The 27,773-nt window shown below is 32.7% G+C and overlaps 1 protein-coding gene across 2 annotated transcripts; it reads right to left on the reverse strand.

Moving 5' to 3' along the window:
* Positions 1-950: 950 nt before the first annotated feature.
* LOC134726741 (uncharacterized) lies at positions 951-27,346 on the reverse strand. 2 transcript variants are annotated; one of them, XR_010108628.1, is made up of 4 exons: positions 27,057-27,346; positions 7,499-7,602; positions 6,128-6,224; positions 951-2,684 (listed from the first exon to the last, which is right to left on the reverse strand). XR_010108628.1 is itself a non-coding variant. In XM_063591161.1 (2 exons), the coding sequence occupies exon 2, from the start codon at positions 21,272-21,274 to the stop codon at positions 19,424-19,426; it is 1,851 nt and encodes a 616-aa protein (XP_063447231.1). In that variant the 5' UTR covers positions 21,275-21,286; positions 27,057-27,303; the 3' UTR covers positions 18,853-19,423. The 2 variants fall into 2 exon arrangements, 1 of the variants encoding a protein (XP_063447231.1); XM_063591161.1 differs by lacking the exons at positions 951-2,684; positions 6,128-6,224; positions 7,499-7,602 and adding an exon at positions 18,853-21,286 and having other exon boundaries at positions 27,057-27,303.
* Positions 27,347-27,773: the final 427 nt, after the last annotated feature.

Consider the following 27,773-nt stretch of genomic DNA (forward strand, 5'->3'; position numbering starts at 1 on the left):
TCAATTTCACAGAAATTTGAGTTTGTTTCAATATTAAAGGGAAACTTGGCAAAAAAATCAAAAATTTATATAATGTCCATTCTGTATAAAAATGCTCAAATTTATAGATAATAAAGTTTTATTCCACTTGATAAGGGATCATAATCGATTTTAAATTTTGAGTATCAGTTATCTGCGTTCCGCCATTTTGTCATCTCCTCCGATTAAAAATCACGACATGTCTATAAAACACAAGGGACCAAAACTACAGTAGGTAGTCGTAATTGCGTGTCGATATCTTGTCAATCGTACGGTTGTTTTATCTGACTAACTAACTTGATACGGAAAATGTTCTTATTTTTTTTAAATAACCATATAGTCTGTTATTTTTAAACTGTTAATATTGGAATTAGTTAAAAAGTCAAAGTTCAAATCAAAAAAAAAGTGTTCCGTGAAAATTGTTTTCGAAAATCTAATTCGTTCATAATTCGTAATAAACTTTATTCAAATAAATTCGGATCTTCCCTCATCTGATCACCAGCATGGCTAAAGGTATTACTGCCAAAGGTATTGTGAGGAGTGTGAGGTGACACGTCCAGGTATTCAAGCGATTTTCTGTCGGGCTTGCAAGTTCATGCATCGTTTCACTTCTGTAGGTATTGATCAGTGTACACGGCCGATAACTTATAACTTTCCATTTTGAACTATCAGGTGAATGTATAATATACATCCCTGTCGTGCGTGTCCGAAAGTGATGTAATACACTAGTCATTATAAACTTAACTCATAAGCTTATGACTGAAATTTCTGGTGTAAAGAATATTATTTATAAAAATATAAATAATACCCCCCAAAAAAATTATTTCTAGAAATAAAAATCTATTTACATATTTTTTCCAAGGGTTATTTTGGGAAAATGTAATATATTCTCGTTGTCAATAAGATAAGATAAGATAAATTTTATTTTCCAAATTAGATCCCAAAGGGGCATATACACATAACATATATAATTGATACATCATACAGTATTTTACATAACATTGTAAAATAAACTTGAAATAGTCATACAGGTATTATTTGTTAAATAAAAAAGTATTTCAAAGTTGCTACTCCAGAGATGTTGCAAACTTTCTTTATATATTTACATTTTTTTTTTGTAAAGGACAGATTGAAACATACCAGAAATATTGATTTAAAAAAATGGACGCACTTGTCGACGATTCGTTATACGCCTGGGTAGAAAGTTACGGAAGAACTATAGCGTAATTTGAAATATATACATGTATACATTGACCATAAGAAAGAAAAATACCTTTTGTGAAAAATGGGGTAAAAGTTTTGTAAATAGACTAGTCCGCGTATGCCAACAGTATGTAATCAACGAATTCGATAGACTATTGTATGCCAAGAGAAGAAGACATGTCGATATATAACTTGCTTTGGTTCATCGAAGTTATGAACATAGTAGAATCACAGATTTATATATCATTTAGATTGTTCTCGAATAAAGGAAGAAATTCGTCATCATCACAATTGTTCCGACATTCATGTAATATATATATGCAACGTGACGTACACTAATAATCCCCGAGGAATGTGAATTTTGACATTTCGACGTTGGTTATCTCAAATTACTTTCGAAAAACTATTTTCATATCTGCTAACCTTTAAACATCAAAAACCTACTGGCAAAACGGTCGCAAAACAAACATTAACATTACGTTTGGCATCTTGCCTGAATTAATCATTATGTTTTGATATCTATAATACTAAAATTACGAGGTCCAATTTGTCAGCCGTCATCACGTAAACACGACAAATCAAAGAATTCAACTTTATATATAACTAACATAGTACAAAGGTGTAGATTAAAAATTACACCACTCCAGGTCCTTTTATTTTCCGAGTAATTAATATTGCCAATAATTAAGAAATTCCGTGTTGAGTCCGATACCTAAACCAATAGTATATTCATCTGTTACCTATTACCTTATCTGTACGTTTCGCATCTGACAGGCGCACCACCAAACGGTGTATTTAGGACTGTGCTATTATACGGGTCATAATCACAGGGTTGACACTACTAAATTCTATCAACCATTGTCAAATTATTACCTATTGTAGTATTTTATAAATCAGTAAGACTTTCTAAGATAACAAAACGAATCTAATCACAGTTCCAGTTCGACGGGTTCAAACAGAAAGATTCAGTCACTGACACGCGGTATCACGGGTGTGTCCTAGTATATATATAAATATAGATCAAACTTTCTTAAGTTCTTATACTAAGATATTTTCCATTAAGCGACACAATTAATGTTTTCGTCAACTGCAGATATGAGACGGTATTATTTCGCTGGACTTCACAGAGCAAATTTAAAGAAGAAGATCATTAAAGAATAATGATCAAATGTTTTACAAGACATCCTAAAAAGTGTGAATGAGAGAATATTAAAAAAAAACAAGAAAACCAATCCCCATATACATTAATGGTTATTGTTTGATACATTCACACACATAATGTAATGGTTTGGTACAAGTCCCATCACCCCAAGCGTATCCATAGTCCTTCCAGTATAAGAGACATCTTTGTATGTTCGGGTAGTCTTTTAAGCCGAAGTCACTGTATGTCATCGATTGATCTTGATTACTGATCCACTCAAAATTTTCATTCATTTTGAAATTGTAGCCTCCAATCTAGTAGCCTTGAACGAAAAACAAGAGCCGATTAAGTAATTATAGTAATGACACCGACGATAAAATTTTGGTTGTGGGTGTGGTCTTTTTTTCTTGATTTGATTTCGACCTTATTCTTCCTTCTTTATGTGCCAATATACCAAGTCAAGAACCTATAACTGAATGGTTTCTGTTTGCATAACAAGAATTTAGGTTACTGTTATGCAAAGGTCAGTAATCGGTTTTGTCGTTTGTATTGGATTGCGTGACTTGTGCAATGCTGCTTAAGGAATGACTGTCATATTCTTTCTGTCTATGAAAACATAACATAACAAATGTGGTGCACACTGAATAACTCACGTAGCAGGTTATTTAACAGTGTGCACCACATTTTTTATGTTATTTTTAATAGACAGAAAAAAATATTAAAGTCATTTCTTATAACTTAATTCTAAATTCCATTTTTAACCGTAGAAAACCATGAAAACACGTTGATGACGTCACGGTCACATGACTAAATTATGTATATGGGCTGATAACAAAATAACGTCAGCCAATCAAAAATTGCGTTACATCCAAAATTAAATTATATATAAATTTGTTCCAGAACACTGCCTCAAAATTTTACAGAAGATGATTATTTTACTCGTTATTTCATACGTTTGAGCGAACAATTCTTATACAATTTGAAAATAATTGAAATTAACGAATCTATTTGTTACGAATTTACAATTTATTACCACATATATCATGCTTCGTAATACATTCTAATATGACGTCCTTATTACAATTTGTAAACAAAGCCGTGTTCTAATGAGCACAAAAAATATGGTTGACACATGCGCACGGACTTACTGTTTATATTAACGTTTCTTCCATCGTTATCCTTTTAAATATTTACATTTAAGCTGCTAACATAAACTTTTATTATATATTTTTATCAAACATTATATGTTTGCCCTACTCGTAGTTTTTAAACATATCAAATATGAAATGTAATGTACAGACTCCTCGGGGAGGACACGAGAACAGCCAAACATTCTTACGGTATTTTCGTACGCTTTGACCTTTAAATATATTGTATTTGTCATATTAGAATCGAAATATTTTCTTCATGTCATGCTCTATGCTCATGTGCTTATCAGACAAAATCAATAGCATTGGTTATTGAAAAATATGTATGTAAAACTATTGTAAATATAAAACTCATTTGATTTTTCCCTGGTCAGGTGAGGCTGTTAAACACACAGGGATCTCTAAGTATGCAACCATGGCTACTTGGGTATTTATATATCAGGAAATGATTGAATAAAATATTTGTTATTTTTAAAATAAATATTACAGTTCATGAATATTACAATATTTCTTCAATTATGCATTTTCCTATTTCTCTCGAAAGGAGTAGGTCCGGCAAGGGCCGATTTTGGCTTCATATTCAAGTTTCATCTGACGAAAGATTTTGGACTTTCTTAAACACTCAAGTGTCTATTTAAATTGATCCAATTAGTGTATGTAAAAGATTTGAACTGATTTAGTCATTCAAAACGCTCCGATCCAAGTTTAAATATGAAAAATCTATCAAATATGCCAAAAACGTCACTTATCAGATGTTTTTTGTCAAAATTGATGGTGACAACATCAGTGTTCATCCTCAACCTTTGTGTAATTTTTTTTTACATTCTTGATTCGCATAGGATTTTTGTCAATAAAAAAATCTTAAGGTTCTAAAAGAGGGACGAAAGTTACCAAAGGGACAGTCAAACTCTTAAATCTTAAACAAACTGATAACGCCATGGTTAAAAATTAAAAGCACAAACAGACACACAATAGTACACATGACACAACATAGAAAACTGAAGAATAAACAACACGAACTCCACCAAAAACTAGGGGTGATCTCAGGTGCTAGGGAAGGGTAAGCAGATCCTGCTCCACATGTGGTACCAAATCCGGTAAATAGTCTAATTCGGTAGGTCACATTCATGAAAGGGAAGGGGATTGTAGTTACGACGTAAGGAACATATCCGATATCATTTGTGAAACGGTTATTCCATAACGGTCAACCAACTCGTGATGGCGTCCGTAAAATTTACGAAGGGATGATTTCAACTTCACCATTTGGAACTCTTGGTTTAATAGCTTCCTTGTGAGCAACAACCCTCTATCAATAAAATCATGATAGGAAATGCAAACATGGGAATATCGTGTCAACTGGGAGATATATACCCCGTATGCAGGTGCTGCTGGAATGTTGCTGCTTAGAAATGGAAAGTTCACAATTGGAAAACTGAAATCATCTCTTTTGTCGTAAAGTTTTGTTTTCAACTGACCCTCATTGTCAATTTCCGGATGTAAGTCAAGATATGAGGCCGACTTGACTGTATCTGTAGTATCCTTTATCTCTAGTACGATGGGATAGATGCTATTTAAGCATTGTGAAAACGAACATTTCATCAATGAAATTCCAGCCAGATATTCTATCATATTTTAACAATGTCGGTAGTATTTAGAAGGTTTTGTAATTTACTTGACAAGCAACGAACGTAGCATCGTAATAGATCAAGAGCTTTTGTAATAAATATGCCTCCCATCAAAAGCTGAAGTTCAATACTTGGCACAATTAGGCTTCCGTTTTTGTATAGGATATACTTCATAACAATAAATAACTTGCTATTTTGTTTTCTTAAGTCCATTCAATGGATAAATTTTGTATTCAATCTATCAAATAAGACAGAAATTCCAGTATATTTTTTTAAACGCCTTGGAATACTTTTTTTAGAACTAGAGTGACGTTTTATACGCAAACCATAGATTGGCAATCACCTTTCGTATGTAAAGATGAGTACATTTATCATATACTTATGGAATATAATAGTATTATTGTACCCTTGATAAAACTCATTCGAGCATTCATTGATTTGAAAAGTCTCAGCCGTGTGATAGGACTTTTGTAATTAACTGCTTCCAGTGTATATGTAAATATCTTATTTATTGAATTTGAAAATTATCTTAGCCGTATGATATAACTTTTATAATTAACTACTTCCGGTGTATATGTAAATATCTTATTCATTAAATTTGAAGAATTGTCTTAGACGTGTGATATGATTTTCGTTACCACCTTTTTTCCGGTTATTATCAAATGCCTTACTGTAACGCTATCGCATGGGATATCAACGTCACTCGTGAAATTTTGGAAAATACACATCAATGATACGTTCTTAGTGAAAAACGTAAAAAAAGTTTGAATAAAGAAAAAAATATTTTTTGAATTATTTATAAATGCATTTTTCATAAAGTTTTGACAAAAATTCTTACTGTTCAGTAGTCTTATCCTGAAGTATATGATAAAAAGAACATAATATGTCATTTTTCATATTAGACCACTTATCACCCAAGGCTCAACATTATCAAGCCTGTCGGTTCTTGTTCTTATCTTTATATTGTTAACAGGAATGTTGAACATACTTACCTCCTGTAGCCCTTGTTCGAAGTTCAGTTTTAATGAAATTGTTTTCCTCTGGCGTTTCAGCTTCAAGCAATTTACCTCCTAGGCACACACAGCTTGTCTGTTGGCGGGAAAATATACAGGGATAAAGAAGATTATTGTATTATAACCAGAAAATCGTACGTTGGTGGATTATAGAAAAATATATCTTTGAATACTAACGCGTTCTGTAAGGGTCTGTTCTTGTTCAGGAGCCTGCTGTTCAGTTGTTGTCGTTTGTTGTCCATTTGTATATTGTGTTTTGTCATTTGATTTTGCCATTTGATTAAGGACTTTCCGATTGAATTTTCCTCGGAGTTCAGTATTTTTATAATCTTTTATTTTTTGCTATATCTGGCCATCAATGTTTTACGTTTGTTATATCGGGACCTTATAGGTTACATTTCTGGTAACATTGACAATGCAATTTCCCATAGGATCTCCTTTTACGGCTTAAACTGTACCACTTTTACTATGAAGTTCTGAAAAAATCTTGTCCTAGAATTGAAATTTCATATGCACTACCATTTTTTTCAAAGGTCAAAATATAGGGCTGTGCAGCATATTTTCAACGTTTACATGCCCTGAACTTTTCAGAGTTTAAACTAATACTAATTTTCTTAACTACCCCTTAGGCTACCTCGAATGAATTGTTACCACATATTTCAATGTAAACCATATGCACATGTATATTTACTGGTAATGACATTCCCAAGTTATTTCTCTATGAGATGGAACACAGAGAGCATAACTGGGAACCAGTATGTAAACAAAATTAATTTTCTATGAATATTATGAATCTCCTCAAAAGTGGCGTGGTTTGAGAAACAGCTGTATTTACAAAGTGCAACTTTTATAGTTTACTATTCCGTATGAGGTTTTCAGGTCATTGATGAACGTACGGTTGCTAACTTTAACGTCATGTTTGTCTCAAGTGAAGAGTTGTTCCACTGTTTATCATCACATACTGGTTGTATATGATATACTTAGTAAATACAAAGATTAATGCCATTAAGCTTGACTGCGTTCTTAGTGGACCACACAACAAATATTACCAAGCTATGTTTAAGAATACTGTAATAATAGACAGTCATATCATGAGAGAGATCCCAGCATCGAATAAAACATATCACTGTATTTACAATTAGCTTCAATTGGTAAACAAAAATATTTGTTTCTTCAGATAGGTAGTTTTAATACCGTTGATGATGAATCCATTTTGTATAAAAATGAAAAAAGGAGACGTTTTATTAAACCTAATTATAATAAGCTCCTATCTTCGATCAAACGAGTTTAACTTCTAAGCACTGAAAATGTCAAAGATTTTCATTCCATACATACTAATAGGGAGCTTACCTTAGCGTCTTCCCATTGTTTATAATCCTCGATTATTTTGTAAAATGGCGATCCATCATTATAGTTTATACAACCATAGCTCATACAACCAGTACATGGCGATTCTGTAATTCATAGATCAAAAGATTTTTAAAGAAAGAAAAAAGTCATTTACAAACTTTACTGAAATTCAAATTTTCGCTGTTTCATGCAGGTTCAATGATGACCCTAAAATTCCTTAAAGTTTAAGTTAAGTGACAGTACTTAGCAGTTACGAACTGTATGCAAAATCATATGCCTATGCTCAGTTGCACTATATGCGAGACGATTTATATTTTAAATATATGTAGTTAGTGTTTAAAGTCATAAGAAACCTCAAATTAAACAAAAATATGTTTTTTATAACTAAATTGATAGTTTTCATATTACAACTTATGTCCACATACTTTTTTTCTGAGGAAAACTATTTAATTTGTCCACATACTTTTTTTCTGAGGAAAATTATTTAATTTGTCCACATTTAGAAGAAATTTTATTATTTTTAATTGCTTGCTTCCAGGAAACAATTCGCCGACATATTTTTCGTATGCATAGTGACATGAGCGTAATCCTACTCGTACAAATCTGGTGATCGCAATACGCATGGATCTGTCATTGAAATAAACACATATCTGATTATACATGTTAAACACGTGCTAAATACCCATGCTTTTTGTGATTTGTTTACTATAAGGTGACAATCGGCAAAACTCGGCTTCGAAACATGGCATTTAAGGAGCAGCCATATTTGTTAAATCAAACAGATAGAAAAAAATTGACGATTATATGATATATTTGCAAAAATAATGATAAAATCGTGCTCAGAGGACTTAGTTTATGATATATACATGTTTTGGTTCAAGAATTGGATAAACAATATTTTTCACCACTCATTCGTTTAATATGACTTTAAGGTTTATGTACCCTTCTGTAGCCATTTTTGTACGAACTTTTCAAACTTCAATTGTATCAAAACTACAGCTATAATAATGAATTATAGAGATAGACCATTTTGTACATATTCCAAGGGGAAACTTGATGCAAAGCATTATTTTTTACTGCTCCATTGCATTTAATAGAAAAAGAGGACTTTGTGGCAATTAAATCAAGATTTTTATAGAAAATCCACAGCCTTTATCCTTGTACTCTTATATTTGGCAATTTGATGACTGATAGATATAGGATTATTGCATGCAGTGCTAGCATTGATTTCCTTAAAACAAGTTTATAAATGTAGTTATTGGTTAAAACAAATATAAATATGGCCAAAATCAAGTACACCTTTGAGGGTGCGCTCGACTTTAGTGACTCAGTACGAGGTGTTTTAGAATTTACATGTTGCTTAGAACTTTTTGTAAAAAATAAACACTAGCACATCATAGGAAATCAAGTAAGTAATTTATGTTTCAAATTTTATAACAAAATTCTCTGTATTGAAGGCTGTGGAATTTCTATAAAAATCTTGATTTATTTGCAACTAAGTCCTCTTTTTCTATCAAATGCAATGAAACCGTAAAAAATAATGCTTTGCATCAAGTTTCCCCCTGGAATATGTGCAAAATGGCCTATCTTTATTATTCTTTATATCTGTAGTTTTGATACAATTGAGGTTTGAAAAATTCGTACAAAAATGGCTACAGAAGGGTACATAAACCTTAAATGATATATGATCCTCACCATATGAGTATTTGAATCATACGCGAAAAGCCTGGATAATTAATATTAAGAATGTTGTAACAGAGATTACGAAAGGCAAAACATTTCAAGAAATCATACTGTAAGAGTTTCTCACCAAAAATAAAAATAAAACTAGAACCACATACTTTTCGGAAAATATCAGTTTTGACAAACACTAAATTTGATCATTCAGATGTTTAATATTATCATCCTTTTCCTTTGATTCCCGAATTGTAATGTACCGCTTTAATCTTTCTGCAAAGAAGTTAAGAAAAATAAATTGACTTCATAACAAATAGATTCTACTAAAAAAAAACACAAAGAAAAGAAGACCTAATGGGTTTTGGGTTTTTGGTTGAGGCATGTGTAAGTGGAATAACACCAGCTTGCCGTTCCATCTTTTTGGGAGGTCGGCTGTGTAATCGTCCTCTTTTTATCAAAATTAAAATTTTCCTACGAATTATTTAAAACATATGTCATCTTATAATATTACATCTTTTGAAAACTTCCCATCCGTCAACAACCTCGATATCAACACAACAGTGCTCAGACGTATCCAGACGACAAATGGAAGTTTCGTCATTATAACATGCTGCACAGCATTTCTCATCTAAAGTGCACATCATTGCACACGTTCCTTTCGTTTCAACAAGCTGATCTGTAGTGTACATGCACTATAAACGACCCGTTTGCCGCTTTCAATAGCGAATTTTGTTCCATTGATTTTATTTCCCTCTATCCTAACCAACATGAACAAGCTGGTTATCACAAGACAAAAAGGAAGGTTCATACTAGAAATCTAATGTCTTGAGCTAGTTATATAAGCCAAGCACAATTAAAACAAAATATGTTAAACATATGCAAACAAATATGGAAACATGACATGCACCACTGAATATAGAGAATGATTCGATCTCTCTTCTCTTTATATATGAGGGTCCGGATTGGGGCCGTACTTCTAATTTACTCGTTAATATTCATGCCATTTTTCTATTCTTTATTTTTGTTTGTCCGTCATTCTCTGTTCTATATTTTGGAGTACCCCATTAGGTTTTTTTGGGGGAGCTATTTTTCTCTCCTCTTTATGATTTTTGTCCTATGTTCTGTACTTTGTGCCCAATATACTCTAATCTGTAAACTCCATCCAGACCCTCATAGACCGGTATGCCTTCTTTGTTCCATGTTGTTATATCTTAAATATATTCATCAATAACTCCAAGCTCCATTCAACCAGGGAAATGAGATGTTAGTAACTGTTTTAATTAACTCGACAAAAGTTGGATTTTTTTCAGCCATGCATGATCGTTAGGTGTTGAAATTAATATAAATTTAACATGGAACTATATGTGACTTTAATCATATAGTTCAACGCATTCCAAGATAACGACATTTCAAAGTTTATTTTTGTAACCATGCAACTGGGATTAATATCATTCCTACGGACTTAACTTTTGAAAATAATTCCCCTTTTCAGACTAGCACAAGGCCTCATATGATCATATGATAGTCCTTTAAGTTACTTATAAAAAATGTTCAAAATTGTTTAAAATCTTATTTATTGAGGCCTTGGCAAACAATTATTAAAATTATAATTGTGATTATGTAAGTTTTATAAAAGTCACAATAGTATTTGATAGGAATATTTCATTTCAAATGGTGCTTATTTTGCCATTTGCTTCAGTCCTGGTCACATGTACACGTTTGCACATCCATGCTTAGACACACATTTATTTAGACATACATATAGGTGTAAAACTTGCATGTGAACGCAATATATGATCCGCATGCAAATTATGCATTGACTGTAGTTACACAACTGTACTAATTCATAACATCACGTAAATACGTGATTTTATGACAAAGAACGTTTAAAACGACGTTCATATGCCTGGTATATTGAAACCCATTGTAAGATTAAGTCTAGGAAATATAACTTTAATCATTCATAGCATAGGTAATTTGTTATTTTGGTTTCTTGTGGAGAGTTGTCTCATTGACAATCATACCATATCTCCTTTATATAGTATATATGTTTAAATACGTGATCTTGTGACAAAGAACATTTATAACGACGTTTATCTGCACAGTATATTGACAACCATTATATAATTAAATCTAATATGAAATATAACTCAAAACAATCTGTGAAAAGTAAGGCATATAAGTTTATACGTGATCTTTTGAAAGAGATATGCTTCATTAAGGCTTGAATCTTGATAATCGCGTTATGTTATCTGTACTTTCATTTGTCTGTTTGTCTCTTTATTTTTTAACCATGGCGTTGTGAGTTTGACTGTCCCTCTGGTATCTTTCGCCCCTCTTTTATGATGAAATATACATGACTGTATAATTTGTCATAACCATAAAATTCAAAATACGGCGGCTTTAACCATTTATATAAACTTTATATTTCAGAAGGTAGACGACATGCATATGCCTTATAGTTTAAGTTGGTTATAGGATGAGTCTAACTAAACTAAAATAACTGCAATGGTCTCCGTAACTCCATATAACCATACTATAAACCGGATTTTGGCACAACTTTTTGGAATTTTTTGTCCTCAATGTTCTTCAACTTTATACTTGTTCGGCTTAAAAATTACAAAATATATTTCAATCTTAGCGTCACTGATGAGTCTCATGTAGACAAAACGCGCGTCTGGCGTATCAAATTATAAGCATTTCATAACTATTTATACTGTGACCAATATCACCAAAATAATTGTATCGATCTGCTAAAACCAACGAAATATTCAACATTTTTTGAAACTACTCGTTGTTAGTCACCTTATAAACACGAATTTGTTACAAACTACGTATAAACTGAGAAGCAAAATGTGTATGATAGATTATAGAATAAATTAGAATTGCTAAACGATTACAATAAAAAAAGAATAAAACTAATAAGAATCGCTTGAACTTTCCTCGAGATTAGCTAATATTTCATTCACAGTTTGCTCACGTTGTGTAATTGCATGAAGTCTTTGTTTCTCAACTATGCTCTTTTCAGCAAGAGTGATATTACATTGTATGAACTCTCTCTGTTTTATATAGTCTCCCTTGACTGCGCACTTTAGAGCATCGTGGAGATAATCTAATGGGCGCTGTAGATTTTGTCTTTGTTTATGTTGTTCTGACCGAGCAATGTAAAACAACATCCTTGACCAGTTAGTAGATTCATCCCAAGAACTGTTTTCAAACAAGTTTAAATAAAACTCTGCCAAACTGAAACAGTGTTCAGATACATGTATTCGATTTGTTTAACATCAACACCGAGAACAAATAACGCAAGAAAAAGATAAACTTGGTTTAAGAACGATTTTATCTTGAAAATTTTCTCTTGCTCGTAATGTTTTATTGCTGTCACAAAACAGGTTTTTGCTCTTTCTCTATTAGAAAACGATCTTGTTCCATTTTGTGTGCACCGAAGAATTGCTCAAAGATAATTGGCCTCAAAGAAATTAGAAAAAAAAGAGTAATCATTCAAGTAATTGAAGAGCTTTATACACCAAACAAATTAACTTCCCGGTAATCGAAGCGTTACCAATTACATTTCTAAAGAACTCATTAGGATACAAAGGACAATAATAAACACTCAAGTGGTAGAGAAGACAGTCGAGAAGACTACAAACAAGACTAGTAGCGAAAAATTTTAAGGTTATTGTAAATTGGGTTTTGTTAAATGGATTTTGGTGAATACATTCTTTCTTCTACGAGAATCATTCAATTACGTTTCTTTAAATGTGCGCATTCATAGAACGTTTAGCTGCAAGACATATTGAATCAATTGTATAATTAAGTCTACCAAATGTAACTCAAATTATTCATTTGATAGGTTAAGCCTCGGTCACACCTTACCGGATAGCTCGAACGGACGCCCAACGGATAACTTTTTTTCAATCCGTTCATGTCCGTAAGATGTCCGTTCTTTTCCGTTAGACGTCCGTTCTTTTCCGTTAGACGTCCGTTCATATCCGTTGCATGTCCGTTAAGCGTACGTTTTATTCGTCGACGTCCGTTCTGTCCGGTGTAAATTTTGAGCATGTTCAAAACTTTGAACGGACGTTCAACGGATAAATTGTCCGTTGAACGTCCGTTATGCGTCCGTTTTGTCTCCGTTTTGTATCCGTTACATGTCCGTTATACATCCGTTGGAGGTCTGGAAGATAAATTCACCAACGGACTTCCACCGGACGTTTAACGGATAAAACGGGTGTTGAACGGATGAGAAACGGACTTCTACCGGACGTATAACGGATAAAACGGACGATGAACGGATCTGAAACGGATAAATGTCAATTGAAAATTTTGCGTGAAAAATGCCAATTATTTATATGTCAGATTTTTTAAGGTTCATGGATACTTATTATTAATAATCAATCTTAGAGTATAGGCACGTCTTAACAATAAATCAGGCCAGACACTGCCCTTTTGGCGTTATTTTGAAGAACAAAGCAAAACCAGTAATACAGAAACATTTTGAGTATCAATGCGATTTACATGTATTATTGTTGTCGCCTTTGATTTTTCCTTATTTATTGATTTATCCGTTTTATCCGGTACGCTTCCGTTAGGTGTCCGTTTTATGCGTTACTCGTCCGTTGGGTGTACGTTCGACATCCGTTCTGTCCGGTACGTGTCCGTTTCTCGTACGTTGCATACCCGTTGTGTGTCCGTTAATTATGCATCCGTTACACGTCCGTTTTATTCGGTCATTACATCAATGGACTCCTAACGGATAACAATTTTGCCAACGGACAACTTATTTTCATCCGTTAGGCGTCAGTTCGTGATATCTGGTCAGGTGTGAGCGAGGCTTAAGGTATATGTGTATATCTGTATATACAACTCGTCTAAACATCAACCCAACAATGTTAGATCTGTAAATTTGCTTTCGCAAATTTTTGGTTCTTCCCTCGCCGGGATTCGAACCCATGCTACTGTGATTTCGTGACACCAATTCGCCTGCACTGCAGCCGTCCCGCTAGACCACACGACCACCTGGGCTCTCAAGAAAAGAGCTTTCGGTGGCCATATGTTACCTTTCCACGTCAGTGTTAATCTAGCGGCGTACTACAGTACATGATATATAAGGCATGGAGATGTAAGTGTTGCAGATCAGCTAAATTATCTATAGTAAAGGATCCTACAAATTAATGTAAGATACAGTCACAGTGTATATCTGTATATATAGATGTAATCTTATGACAAAGAACTTTTTGAACCACGCTCATCTACAAGGTATATTGAAAACCATTTCAAAAGTATCTCTTTAAAATATAAATCAAATCAATCGTATGACAGGTAAGGCATAAGAGTACATTACGGACGCCTATATATATACGTGATCTTATGACAAAGAACATTTATCCTCTGCTGGTGGACTGTTAATCCCCGAGGGTTTCACCAACCCAGGAGCCAGTAATTCGGTACTGGCATGAAAATGCGTATTTTTTTGTGTTATCAAAACTTGCTGTAACAAAATTTTAGAAATTATTATAAATTAAGGAATGTATCTCCCTCATGTCAAGCTCTGATTCCTTTGACGGATTTGGATATACTTTTTGGACCTTTTGGATTGTAACTCATTTTTTAAATAAGCTTTGGATTTCTAATAGTTTTGCCACGAGCATCATTGAAGAGACATGTATTGTCGACATGCGCATCTGGTGCAGGAAAATTAGTACCGTTAATGTCATTAGAACGACGTTCATCTGCAAGATATGTTGAGATTGAAATAAACAATTGTGTTTTTCCCATAGGCGACAATGATAGCCTTTTTTTGAGATATAGACTTTAGAAAATTGATTTTTTAAACCTTGCTAGAATTACAGAAAAAGTCTTTCGGACAGTATTTTTTGGTCCAAAAAATATAGGATCGCGTTGATTGTCTTAGCGTCTTTTGTACTTATCTCCCATGTCTATCAATTTTGCACTCAAAAAATGTATAACGTCCTAGCGTTGAAAAGACGTCTAATTGACGTTAGGGCTAAGGAAAATAATGTGTTTGGCCTATGATATCATGCAGAATGCCGGAAGTCGCAAATAATAAAAAAAAATACGGGCGCACTTATCAACCAATCAGGATAAGCCATACTCTTAATTCTGAATACCATTATATACTTATAATACAATCTAATGGTGTATAAACAAATAAATCGTATGATAGGTTAAGCCAGATGAGTATTTTTGTATATATACTTGATGTTATGACAAAGAACATTTAGAACGACGTTCATCTGCAAGGTATATTGAAACCCATGGTATAATTAAGTCTAGGAAATATAAATCAAATAAATCGTATGATAGGTAGTGCATAGGTTTATACGTGATCTTAAGACAAACAAATGCTTCATTCAGGCGGGCATCTTGCGAATCACGTTATGATGAAATATGCAAAATTTCTATCATTTGTCATCACCATAAAATAATTTCATATTGGCATAAATTCCAAAAAACTTTGTTCAACTTTTAGCGAGATATTTTACAGATATTTTAACGGTGGCGGCATCAACTCATATAAACTTTATATTTCAGAAGGAAGAAGATCTGGATGCTTCATTTCTTGTATGCATATGCCTTAATTATAGATTATTTTCATGAGAAAATCTTACTCATAAGGGTAATAGGATACCTATAGTTTGGTATCTAGGATCCTCGCAAGGTCCACATGTCTGTCAGACAGGGTTTCACTAACTTCGACCTATTCCATAGATAAGTGATTATAAAATTAACGGTACCAATTTTCTTGCACCAGATGCGCATTTCGACAATATATGTCTCTTCAGTGATGCTCGTGGCCAAAATATTTGAAATCCAAAACTTGTATAAAAGGTGAAGAGCTATATCCGAAAGGTCCAAAAAGTATAGCCAAATCCGTGAAAGGAATCAGAGCTTTGCATGAGGGAGATAAATTATATTCCTTAATTTATAATAATTTCTAATATTTTGTAACAGCAAATTTTAATAACACAAAAAAATCCGTATTTTCATGCCAGTACCGAAGTACTGGCTACTTGGTTGGTGATACCCTCGGGGACTAATAGTCCACCAGCAGAGGAAACGACCCAGTGGTAGTAATAAAATTAACGGTACCAATTTTCTTGCACCAGATGCGCATTTCGACAATATGTGTCTCTTCAGTGATGCTCGTGGCCAACATATTTGAAATCCAAAACTTTGATAAAGTTCAACTGACGGGTTTCATCCAATTTTATGGTTCGTTCTTTCGTTTATGCCAAGTTTTGATGTTTTGTTCATTTATCAGATGTAGGCAATACTTAACTTTTTTTATTTTAAATGGTTTTATTGTGTACATATCCAGCTGGCAGGTTTCATTTGGCCTTGATCTCATCTTCGTTGGTAACGCGTACGGTTGTCAGTGTCTTCCAGTTGGATATATTCCTCGGATACTATAATAAATATGACCACTGTATGAAATGATTACGCATGGTATCCTTGACAAGTTATATAGTGTACAAGTATGTCGACCAGGTTTTTTTGTAAATCTTGTTAAAGGAATTATTTGGAAAAAAAACCTCTTAAACATTTCTATAGTAAAGGAGGTACACAACTTTAGCAAGTGTGCAACCCTTCAGCATTTAGAATTAAAGAATTGATTACAGAAATTAGGTATACACATTTTTGTGCTTGATCTTGTCCATATTTTTTTCACTATTTTTAAAGCCGGTTTTGGACTTATTCCAGCCTAACCAAAAGGGATAAAAGCCAAAAATGGTCAGGTTGTGTAGATTGTTTTCTAAATGAACGGATAATGGTTTATACTGACTGGACATTTGAATATATGAAATTATAATAGGAGAAAATGGACTATAATCGTTACACAACTACGTAATGGTATGTTCAAATGCTCTGTGAAATTCAACAAGAGTGCACACACTGAAATGTCTCGCCTTCTTTACTAATCATTGATATTATGTTGATAGTCCTAAGTATAAAGCTTTATTACAACCATGACAATTGTCACATAAACTTAACATTAACCAAGATAGCTAAACAAAGAACAATGAACCATGAAAATGAGGTCAAGGTCAGATGAACCATGCCAGGCAGAAATGTACAGCTAACAATGCTTCCATACAACAAATATAGTTGACCTATTTCTAAAAGTTTAAAAGAAAAATAGACCAAAACACAAAAACTTAACAGTGTGCAATGAACCGTGAAATTGAGGTCATGGTAAAAAAAAAAACCTGCGGGACTGACATTTAGATCATAATATATTTCAGTACACCAAATATAGTTGACCTTTGGCATATACTATTAGATAAAAAGACCTAACTTAAAAAAAAAACTTTGACCACTGAACCATGAAAATGAGGTCAAGGTCTACCTGCTTGACATGTACACCTTACAATCATTCCATACAACACATATAGTAGACCTATTGCATAAAGTATGAGAAAAACAGACCAAATCACAAAAACTTAACTATAACCACTGAACCATGAAAATGAGGTCAAGGTCAGGTGACACCTGCCAGTTGGACATGTACACCTTACAGTCCTTCCATACACCAAATATACTAGCCCTATTGCTTATAGTATCTGAGATATGGACTTGACCACCAAAACTTAACCTTGTTCACTGATCCATGAAATGAGGTCAAGGTCAAGTGAAAACTGTCTGACGGGCATGAGGACCTTGCAAGGTACGCACATACCAAATATAGTTATCCTATTACTTATTATAAGAGAGAATTCAACATTACAAAAATGCTGAACTTTTTTTCAAGTGGTCACTGAACCATGAAAATGAGTTCAAGGGTATTGGACATGTGACTGTCGGAAACTTCGTAAGATGAGGCATCTATATACAAAGTATGAAGCATCCAGGTCTTTCACCTTCTAAAATATAAACCTTTTAAGAAGTGAGCTAACACCGCCGCCGCCGTAGCCGCCGGATCACTTTCCCTATGTTGAGCTTTCTGCAACAAAAGTTGCAGGCTCGACAAAAATTTAAAAAAAACAACATCCATATGTATCCAATGCTTAGGATGAAATAGATTGGTCTTTGTAAACTATTGCTGTTTACTCTATTTTTTCTAATATCTTTTTGACTTAGTTCGGTTCTTATACATCCTGTCATTGTGCTATTTTGGTATGGTAATCTTTTTTATTCTTGTACTACTAATGTTACTTGTTTATAATTCCTTTTGGTTGTTTTATGTAGTAGACATATTTGTTTGCTTTCCTAGTGGTAAAAATTATAGCACAATTTTGACTGCTGTATCCATATTTTGGTGTTTTTACCTATAACGCTTGTTTAGTTAATACATTGTTGTCAATATAATGGAATTTTGCGCGACTTTCATACAAAAGAGAGGTGTGGCTATAATACCAGGTTTAAACCACAATTTTCTAAATAAGAAAATACCTGTACCAGATCAAGGAATATAACAGCTGTTACACATTCGTTTGATGTGTTTGAGCTTTTGATTTTGCCATTTGATTAGGGACTTTCCGTTTAGAATTTTCCTCGTAGTTCGATAAGAAAGTCCCTTCTTTTGTGACGTTCTCAAAAATTAGGAATAAAACTATCATACAATTACAAAATGAAAATTCCTACAAGTTTGAAATTCTTCTGTAAAATCTCAGGAAACTTGTTTTAAAAATCGAAGTAGGAGTTGATTACAAAGATTAGGTACCATCTTTTGTAATATTTTATAGAAAATTGACTCAGTTACAAATTGCATACGTGCAACTTCAACATGAAAATATTTCTGCGAAGTTGCAACGATCGGGTTAGAAACTACTATGGTCTCCTTAGCCCCACATAACAATACTATAAACCGGTTTTTGGTCCAACCTTTTGGAATGTTGGGTCCTCAAGGCTCTTCAACTTTATACTTGTTCGGTTTTTATATTACTTTGATCTGACCGTCACTAATGGGTCTTATGTAGACGAAACGCGCGTCTGGTGTTTCAAATTATAAGCCTGGTACCTTTTATAACTATTTATACTGTGTCCAATATAACCAAAATAACTGCATCGATCTGATAAACCAACAGAATGATGTTCAACATTTTTTTTAAACTGCTGTTCGTACTAATTGTCTTAATCTAAGTAAGTACTCGGTGTTAGTCACATTATAAACACTAATTTCTTACAAACTACGTACTAAAAGAGAAGCATTTTTTTTATACCAGTCTGATCGATTATAGAATAAATTAAAATTGTTAAACGGTTACAATGAAAAATGAAATAAAACTAACAAGAATCGCTTGAACTTTCCTCTAGATTAGCTAAAATTTCATTTACCGTTTGTTCACGTTGTGTAATTGCACGAAGTCTTTGTTTCTCAAGTATGCTCTTTTCAGCAAGAGTGATATTACATTGTATGAACTCTTTCTGTTTTATATAGTCTCCTTTGACTGCGCACTTTAGAGCATCATGGAGATAATCTAATGATCGCTGTAGATTTTGTCTTTGTTTATGCTGTTCTGACCGAGCAATGTAAAACAACATCCTTGACCAGTTAGTAGATTCATCCCAACAACTGTTTTCAAACAAGTTTAAATAAAACTCTGCCAAACTGATGTCTTCACTTGAAACATTGTTCACATACATGTATTCGATTTGTTTAACATCAACACCGAGAACAAATAACGCAAGGAAAAGATAAACTTGATTTAAGAACGATTTTATCTTGAAGACTTTCTCTTGCTCGTAATGTTTTATTGCTGTCAAAAAGCAGGTTTTTGCTCTTTCTCTGATAGAAAACGATCTTGTTCCATTTTGCGTACAACGAAGAATTGCTCCAAGATAATTAGCCTCAAAGAAATACACGGCACCGGTAGAAAGACAATTGCCCAAGGTACTCATCGCTTGATGGGCTTCTTTTAATAGTGAAGATGCCTCATCAAATTGCTTTGAGCGTGTGAACAGTTCAACTTTGAGTGGTAAAAGCCTAGCTAGGTGCCAATCTGGCATCGATGTGGAAGAAATCAGATGGGTAGCTTGATCAAAACTTTCCACAGCATCTCTGCGATTGTCATTGTAAAAGGTGGATATGCACATATCACTTCGATACAAAAGAACTTGAATGTCGGTATTTTCGATGTACTTTTGTCTGGCTGCTTTTGTTACGCTGTGAAATAGATCCCAGTCTCCTTTTTCGCGTAAAGTGAATAACTGATCCCAGAGCTTTGAGCAAAGACGCATTATCTTCTTGTTATTTGGAAGGGATTTCGAAACACTTTTCAAAAGGGCCAAGCTTTGTATTTCGTTTGAAGAAATTGGTTTTGCTTTAAGATGCTTTGCTGTAGATAAGCGTACACGTATTTCTCTGCTATGACTATCATCATCGTCCAATTCAAATATTTTCTGTTTGTCAGTCAATCCTGTATTTGCAGAAATGTCATTTTGTGTGTGATATTTCAATTTGCTAATTTGATTCGCACAACAACCAGTGCAAGACGATTCCAACGAAGGTTTAATGTAATGTTCGCAATGACAAAAGTATAAAGTATGTTCATTAATCGTATGTTGTCTGACAATGTGATTATATTTGTTTCTCAAACTTGACACTAAACAGGTTACAACTTGACTTTGGGGTATTCTTGATTTTCCTAGAGCTTCAAAAAGTTTTTTCACCCCTTGCTCGCGACACGTTGTGTCTGAATTTATTAAATCCAAATCGTCGTCGGATAAAACTTCATCTTCAAACAACTGATGTGTTATATCCTTAGCTCTTAGATTCTTTACTAATTTACAGTGAAAGCAGGTAAAACTAACACTAACGTCTTGCACCACACAGCGTTTCTGTATTGATTCGTCTTCTTTTTTTAACACCTCACAAATGAAACCATAATCATTCGAAAGTGCTCTCAAAAGTGATGGATAAGGGTCTCCGTCTTTGAAACTCCTCCTTTTTAAAATATAGAGTAGCTTTGCGTTTTGTTCTCGTTTAGTTTTATTAGATAGGATTTCTTCGCATTCCCCAGAGCTTATGATTTCGTCTTCCTGGAGGATGTCTAATACATCGGAGTTTGATAATTCTATACTGTTGATAAGTAATTGATGGTTAGCTCGTAATAATCGATGGTGATTTGTTTCCATTTACTGGTCACACTGAAAGAGAAATGATCATTTATCTTTAGTTACACATCCTATAACCGAACACAAACTCCGAAACAGTGGTGACGTTGCTAAGCTAAACTTACAACGTAGCCTAGCAAAGAGGACGTGACCGTTGTTTCGGAGTTTTTACCAGATATATGTTACTGCAGGAAACAGTTAACACAGATTAAAATGTGTTGATCACGATTGCAAAATTCATTTAATTGCAACCGCATTATAAATGGCACACAAAAAAAAAATGCATTATAGTAAAAGGGATACACACGGACAAAGACATGACAATTATAAAGCGAATACATGTTAAAGATATAATTCAAATAGTCAAAGCATATGAACCATCATGATGAATGATATTGAAAACATGTACAAACTTGTTGAATACATGATAGGTGAAATAGAGGTTAGACGTTACTATGTAATAATACAGAATAAAGATTTACCTAAATGATTTACTAAGAACAAACGCAACATAGTATGATGTTAATTAAAGCCGGAGACATTATACAGTTGTTATGTATATATGTCTCTGTTAAAGTAAATAAATATATTTGTCCAAGTAGGTCATAAATTAAGACTAATTAAGATCTTTTGCTCATACCGAATATATAAAAAAGAACGACTAATTTCTCCAACTAGGGAACTAGTATAGCATAATGATTTTGAATGGAATAGAGACGAGCAATACTTAAATTTAAAGTGAATATAGCTAAACTTTAACAGATCATCCTGCATAACTCAAGGAATTTGAGTATTTTTTTCATTGATAAATCTTTCGTTAAATACTAACGGATGTTAAATCTAAAAGCTACGTACATTTCAAAATTGTGCAATGATAACAGAATAAGAACAGGTGGCAAGCGTAAGTGATGTTATAGCAATAGTTACATTACATGTATGTTTCATTATAATACGTTATTTTGATTGGTTACAGCATCTCTCGTCATTATGAAATTAACCTTTATGACACGAGCTTACACAATTAAGTGCACAGGTAAATAAAATAAATAGTTGATATAAATCTGATATGGCTTATGAACACAGAAGATAAGTCTATTCTCACTGCTGCATGTAAATTTATTTCGAAAAATTGTTAATTATGTGGCCTTCTTGTCTGCTTCAGACACGAGGAGGACTGTGTAAATACCACAGCTCCTTGAGTACCGCCCCTTGGTATCTGTTGCAGTAGGGAAACCTACACTATTCTCAATACCTGTTTACTGCAGTATATGTTATTTGCTGTGAATATACATAAACTTTTTTCATTTGTGTTTGTTTTTCTGCATCAGATACGAGGAGGATTGTTAGAGCTTTTAAGATCACAATCCTAGAGCATCGTCCCTTGGTGTCTGTTGCAGCTAAACAATCATTTATTTTATATTTATACATTTTCAGCAAAATATTATAAAATCAAGTGAGAAAAAAAAAAAAAAAAAAATAAATAAATAAATGGGGTTTGCCACATCTCTGGAGTAGCAACTCTCAAATACTTTTTTATTTAACAAATAATACCTGTATGACTATTTCAATAGTTTATTTTACAATGTTATGTAAAATACTGTATGTTGTATCAATCATATATGTTATGTGTATATGCCCCCCTGGGGACCTAATTTGGAAAATAAAATTTATCTTATCTATCTTATCTTATCTTATCTTAAATCACGCTTCTACAATCCTAGCAAAAAAATGCAATTAAAATTATATTTTAAATGCTTCTTTTGATAATTTTATAGGGTTGTAAATGCGTTGACCGTGTCACGAGTGCCTGTTTTTAGAACGAAGCTCTTACAGGTCATTATTCTTTTTTTTTAATCAGAGTTATCTTTCTTTACTCACAAGTTGATGTGTTTTGCAAAAATATGAAATCATTTTAATTCTCATCATAAATACCAGGATTATATTTTATATTTGGGCCAGACGCGCGTTACGTCTACAATTGATATTTCATAATGTGTCTTTCTATATTGTAATGTTACACCACTACTTCAAGTTAGTTTAACCCCGCTGCATTTGTTTTCACCTGTCCTTATCTAGAAACATGTGGATCAGTGGATGTATTTTATTGATGTGGTTCATTTCCCCGTTTGAATAGGTTTACACTTGTCTTTTTTTACCCTTTATAGATTGCTGTTCGGTGTGAGACAAGGAACCGTGTTGAAGGGAGTATTTTGACCTATCATACTACAAAAAAAGATATCACCAATCAAATAAAAAATGTTGATACTGAACATGAACAACTCAAGCTGTAGGATTAAATAGTGTCCCCCATGAAATTATGTCCCATGGACAAAATTTCACAGTAACTGTTATGACCTATGAAATTTGGTCCCGGACATAATTTTATTATAAAATATTGTCCACCTCTATGTAAAAGTGTCCCTTGACAAGAGATACTATTGTGACCATCGTTGGACATTTTTTCATAGTGAAATCATGTATATATTGCATAAAAGTCTTGTCTAATACCAAAAAAATTATTTAACAAAAAATAAGACTAAATTGACATTTGTATTTAAATAAGCAATAGGAATCTGATATATATTTCTTTACAATGTCTGTGATTCTTGGGAAGTTATATTTCCCAGATATCTTATAACAGGTCTTGTTGACCCCAAGATGACATCCACTCTCATTATGACATAGATATAACACTTGTTTTAATTTGACCTTATGAATTACATGTTTTAATAAAAAAAAAAAAAAGAAGATGTGGTATATGATTGCCAATGAGACAACTATCCACAAAATACCAAAATGATTTTGCTCTTGTGTTTTTTTGTCAACATGTATATACATTTCATTGTTTTTAATTTGAAACTTCTTTGTCTTCCTTCTAAATGATCTCCTATCATTATTTTCAAATTCTGGAGGGTATTGACCATCAGACACATAATTATACAGCTGTTTATATTCATCACTTTCCATTTTTGTTCACATCTGTGTTGTCTTTATTTAATTTTCAGTTATGATTTAACTAATTGATTTAAACATTTCAATGATTTATAAATTATGTCCCTTCTGAAGGGACAGAAAAAAATAGCTACACTATGAAATATTGTCCTTTGTGACATAATTTTATAAATCATCCATGAAATTATGTGCAAGTACTAGGGACAATTTTTCACTAAGGGAGACACTATTTTATGGTTTACAAATGTTTTATTTTGTCCCATGAACAAAATTTCATAGCTGAACTGTGAAATAATGTTCTAGAGGACACAATTTCATGGGACACTTTTTTGGCTTACATAAATACCTATCTGATTAACAGAAAGACTTTTTCACATAAGGATATAAAAAAAAATTGAGCAGGCAGCTATTTTCTGGGTAGTTAGGGTAACGGCCAAAGTTTTCTGTCCTCATTCATTTGTTTTAAAACTACTCATTCTTAATACATGTAAGATCATGTACACATTCAGTTAAATATTTAGTCATATCGAACAAAAAATGAAATGAAGAGATACAAATAAGACTGATAATTGACAAAATTTACCCATTAAAGCTTTTACATTTATATATCACATATCATGCAAAGTATTTTTTATGTAAAATATTAAAGAAATCTTTTATGAAACCACAAAAAGACTATTTATAGTGTGTCATTTGTTCACTTACTAAGTACGTTAGAAAGGTATAATTTTACCTCTTCGTATCATTCAATTGTATATCTATATCTATATATAATTTAAAACCGGATCAAACCAATACGTATATTTTTGTTTAAAAGGCGGAGAATTACTTCCCTTTCCGTTTTGGATATAGTTCCGTGTCGTAACTGAGAAATTTAAGGCATTATCAAAGCTTAAAAGAATTAACAATTTTATAATATAATAATTAATGTATACCAATAAAAACAATATTCAATGATCTTATTACAGTGTTGAATAGGTAATCATTTTACATTTGTACTTCTTCACTATCTGTATTACATGTAGATATGTTAGTATTTGTGTTCTCTTGACCCATATGGGTGCATTTTGAAAATAAATTTATAGAATTACATTTGGTTGCTTGTTATATGCCCCCGAGGCTCAAAATGGGTGTATAAAAATATTCTGTTCTGTTCTATTCTATTAGGTATGTTAAAGTTGTCTCAGATATAGACAATAATAGTATATTTATATGATTTTTAAAAGGATTATGCTTTGAAACCGAGAAATTATATGTCAAATCCTTATAATGTCAAGTCGATACACTATTATTCCCCGGCTTTATTTAAGAAATAATTGTTGCAAACTATACTTTATTGTAGTTTTAACATGGGTAGGCATCATTTTCGTGATTATTTTTGCCCGAGCGATAGTCTCAAAGGAGTAGGTCCAGTAAGACCCCTTTTTGGCCCAAAAATATAGCAGGTTTACAAAGTTGTTAAAATGTAACTTTTAGTTATTTATTACACAGTAGAATGCTTCTGCTACATTAATATGGGCTGTTTTTGACACAACAATGCACATATATAGGGTACTAGCACCAATAAAGTCATGCTAAATTACTGAAATCTTCACAGTTCTAGCATTTTAGTTAAATTTTAGTCGGTTTTCGTGTAAAACGAAAGTGGCCGCATTCGAGTTCATCCTTAATATTAAAATGTAAGTTGTATTTTATAATAATACATAACATATATAAATGATGAGGATGAACACGGATTTCATTTTTTGACAAAAACCATCTGAAAAGTGACATTTTTCGGCATATTTGGTAGATTTTTCATATTTGAGCTTGAATCGGATCGTTTTTAATGACTAAATCAGTTAAAATCTTTCACATAAACTAATTGATTTAAATGAAATAGACACTTAACTGTTTAAAAAGTGGTCAAGATCTTTCGTCAGATGAAAATTAAATGTTAGGCCATAATCGGTCCTTACCGGACCTACTCCTGTCAGGTTCATCTAACGAAATATTTTCGACACTTTTTAAACACTTAAGTGTCTTTCAATTGATTCAATTAGTTAATGTGAAAGATGTTAACTGATTTATTCATTAAAATCGCTCCAATTCAAGCTTAAATATGAAAAATCTATCATATATGCCAAAAAACGTTACTTTTCATATGTTTTTTGGTCAAAAATCAAAGTGCCCGCATCCGTGTTCATCCTTAACCTTTATATACGTTATGTATTATCATCAAATACAACTTAAATTTGAATATTATGAATGAACACGAATGCGGCCACATTGATTTAGACGGAAACCGTCTAAAATTTAACTAAAATGCGAAAATTGTGAAGATTTCAGTGATTTAGCATGACTTAATGATGCTAGTACCCGATATATGTGCATGGTTTTGTCAAAAATAGTCCATATTTATGAAGCAGGAGCATTCTACTTTTCAGTAAATTGGTAAAAGATAACATTTTCACAATTTTGTAAAATTGATATATATTTGGGGCCAATAAGGGTTCTTACTGAACCTACTCCTTTGTGTGTCATTTGATTCCTTGTGGGGAGTTTTTTCCTTTGCAATCATACCACATATTATTTTTTATGTATAAAACAAAGCTTTGGAGTGATCGAAATGTATTACAAACATGGTAAATTGAATGTCATAAAAAAGAAAAATATCCAAATCCTGTACACAAGCGCCTGCGGATGAAACCTCTGGTTTAAAGCTGGCATACGTATGCTGTATTAATCGTCTTGAATATTGATGAAATATTTGCCAATGGCCATTGATTTAATGATGTAATTGAATTCTATCATAAGCTACATCAAACTTAGTAATTAGAATATTCTTATTTGTAAATAAACAAATACGTACCTGCTCTGCTTAACACTGACTAACAAATCACGTGGTAAGTATTACGCAATGCACATGTACATGTACAACAATTAAATATTAAATATATTAAACAAAAACTTTAACAGTAGATGACATTCTTCATGTTGTTATTCATAAACCGGTAATCGATTAATGTTCTAAAATTAAATTGTAGTTTCACATTTTCTTAAAACTAGTAATTATACGAACTAGTCAATCCATAATGACTACAAAAAACAACATCAATGAAACGTAATAAGTTTTATGAATTATATGTATATGTTGCAATTTAAAGTTATTAGTCTTCTTAAAACTGCTTATTGTTTATTAACAAGTTTATTGTTTACATAAAATTTAATATATAAAGGTCAACAATGATTACTCGTCTGCATGTTGCATTAGAGAGGCCAGAAAAGGGATCACTATCATATTTTGGCAAACATTCAAAATACAAAATGTATACCACATTCTTGGTGTTTTTTATTGTTTTGTACATAAGTCAGACAGTAAAATTACATTTTGTTTTCTGTGTCGTTTAGGCTTGCTGTGAGGTGTGGGTTCTATGTCATTTGTCTGGCGGGGAGTTGTCTCATTGTCAATCATACCACATCTTCTAATTTGTATCCAGTGTCGACAAAAAATTCTTATATATCCGCCAATTAGAATTGAAAAACCTGTTTACTTTTGTTGAGAAACAATTGATTTTTGTAAATTCCG

Source organism: Mytilus trossulus, chromosome 1 (assembly GCF_036588685.1).
Source record: "Mytilus trossulus isolate FHL-02 chromosome 1, PNRI_Mtr1.1.1.hap1, whole genome shotgun sequence".
Lineage (NCBI taxonomy): Eukaryota > Metazoa > Mollusca > Bivalvia > Mytilida > Mytilidae > Mytilus > Mytilus trossulus.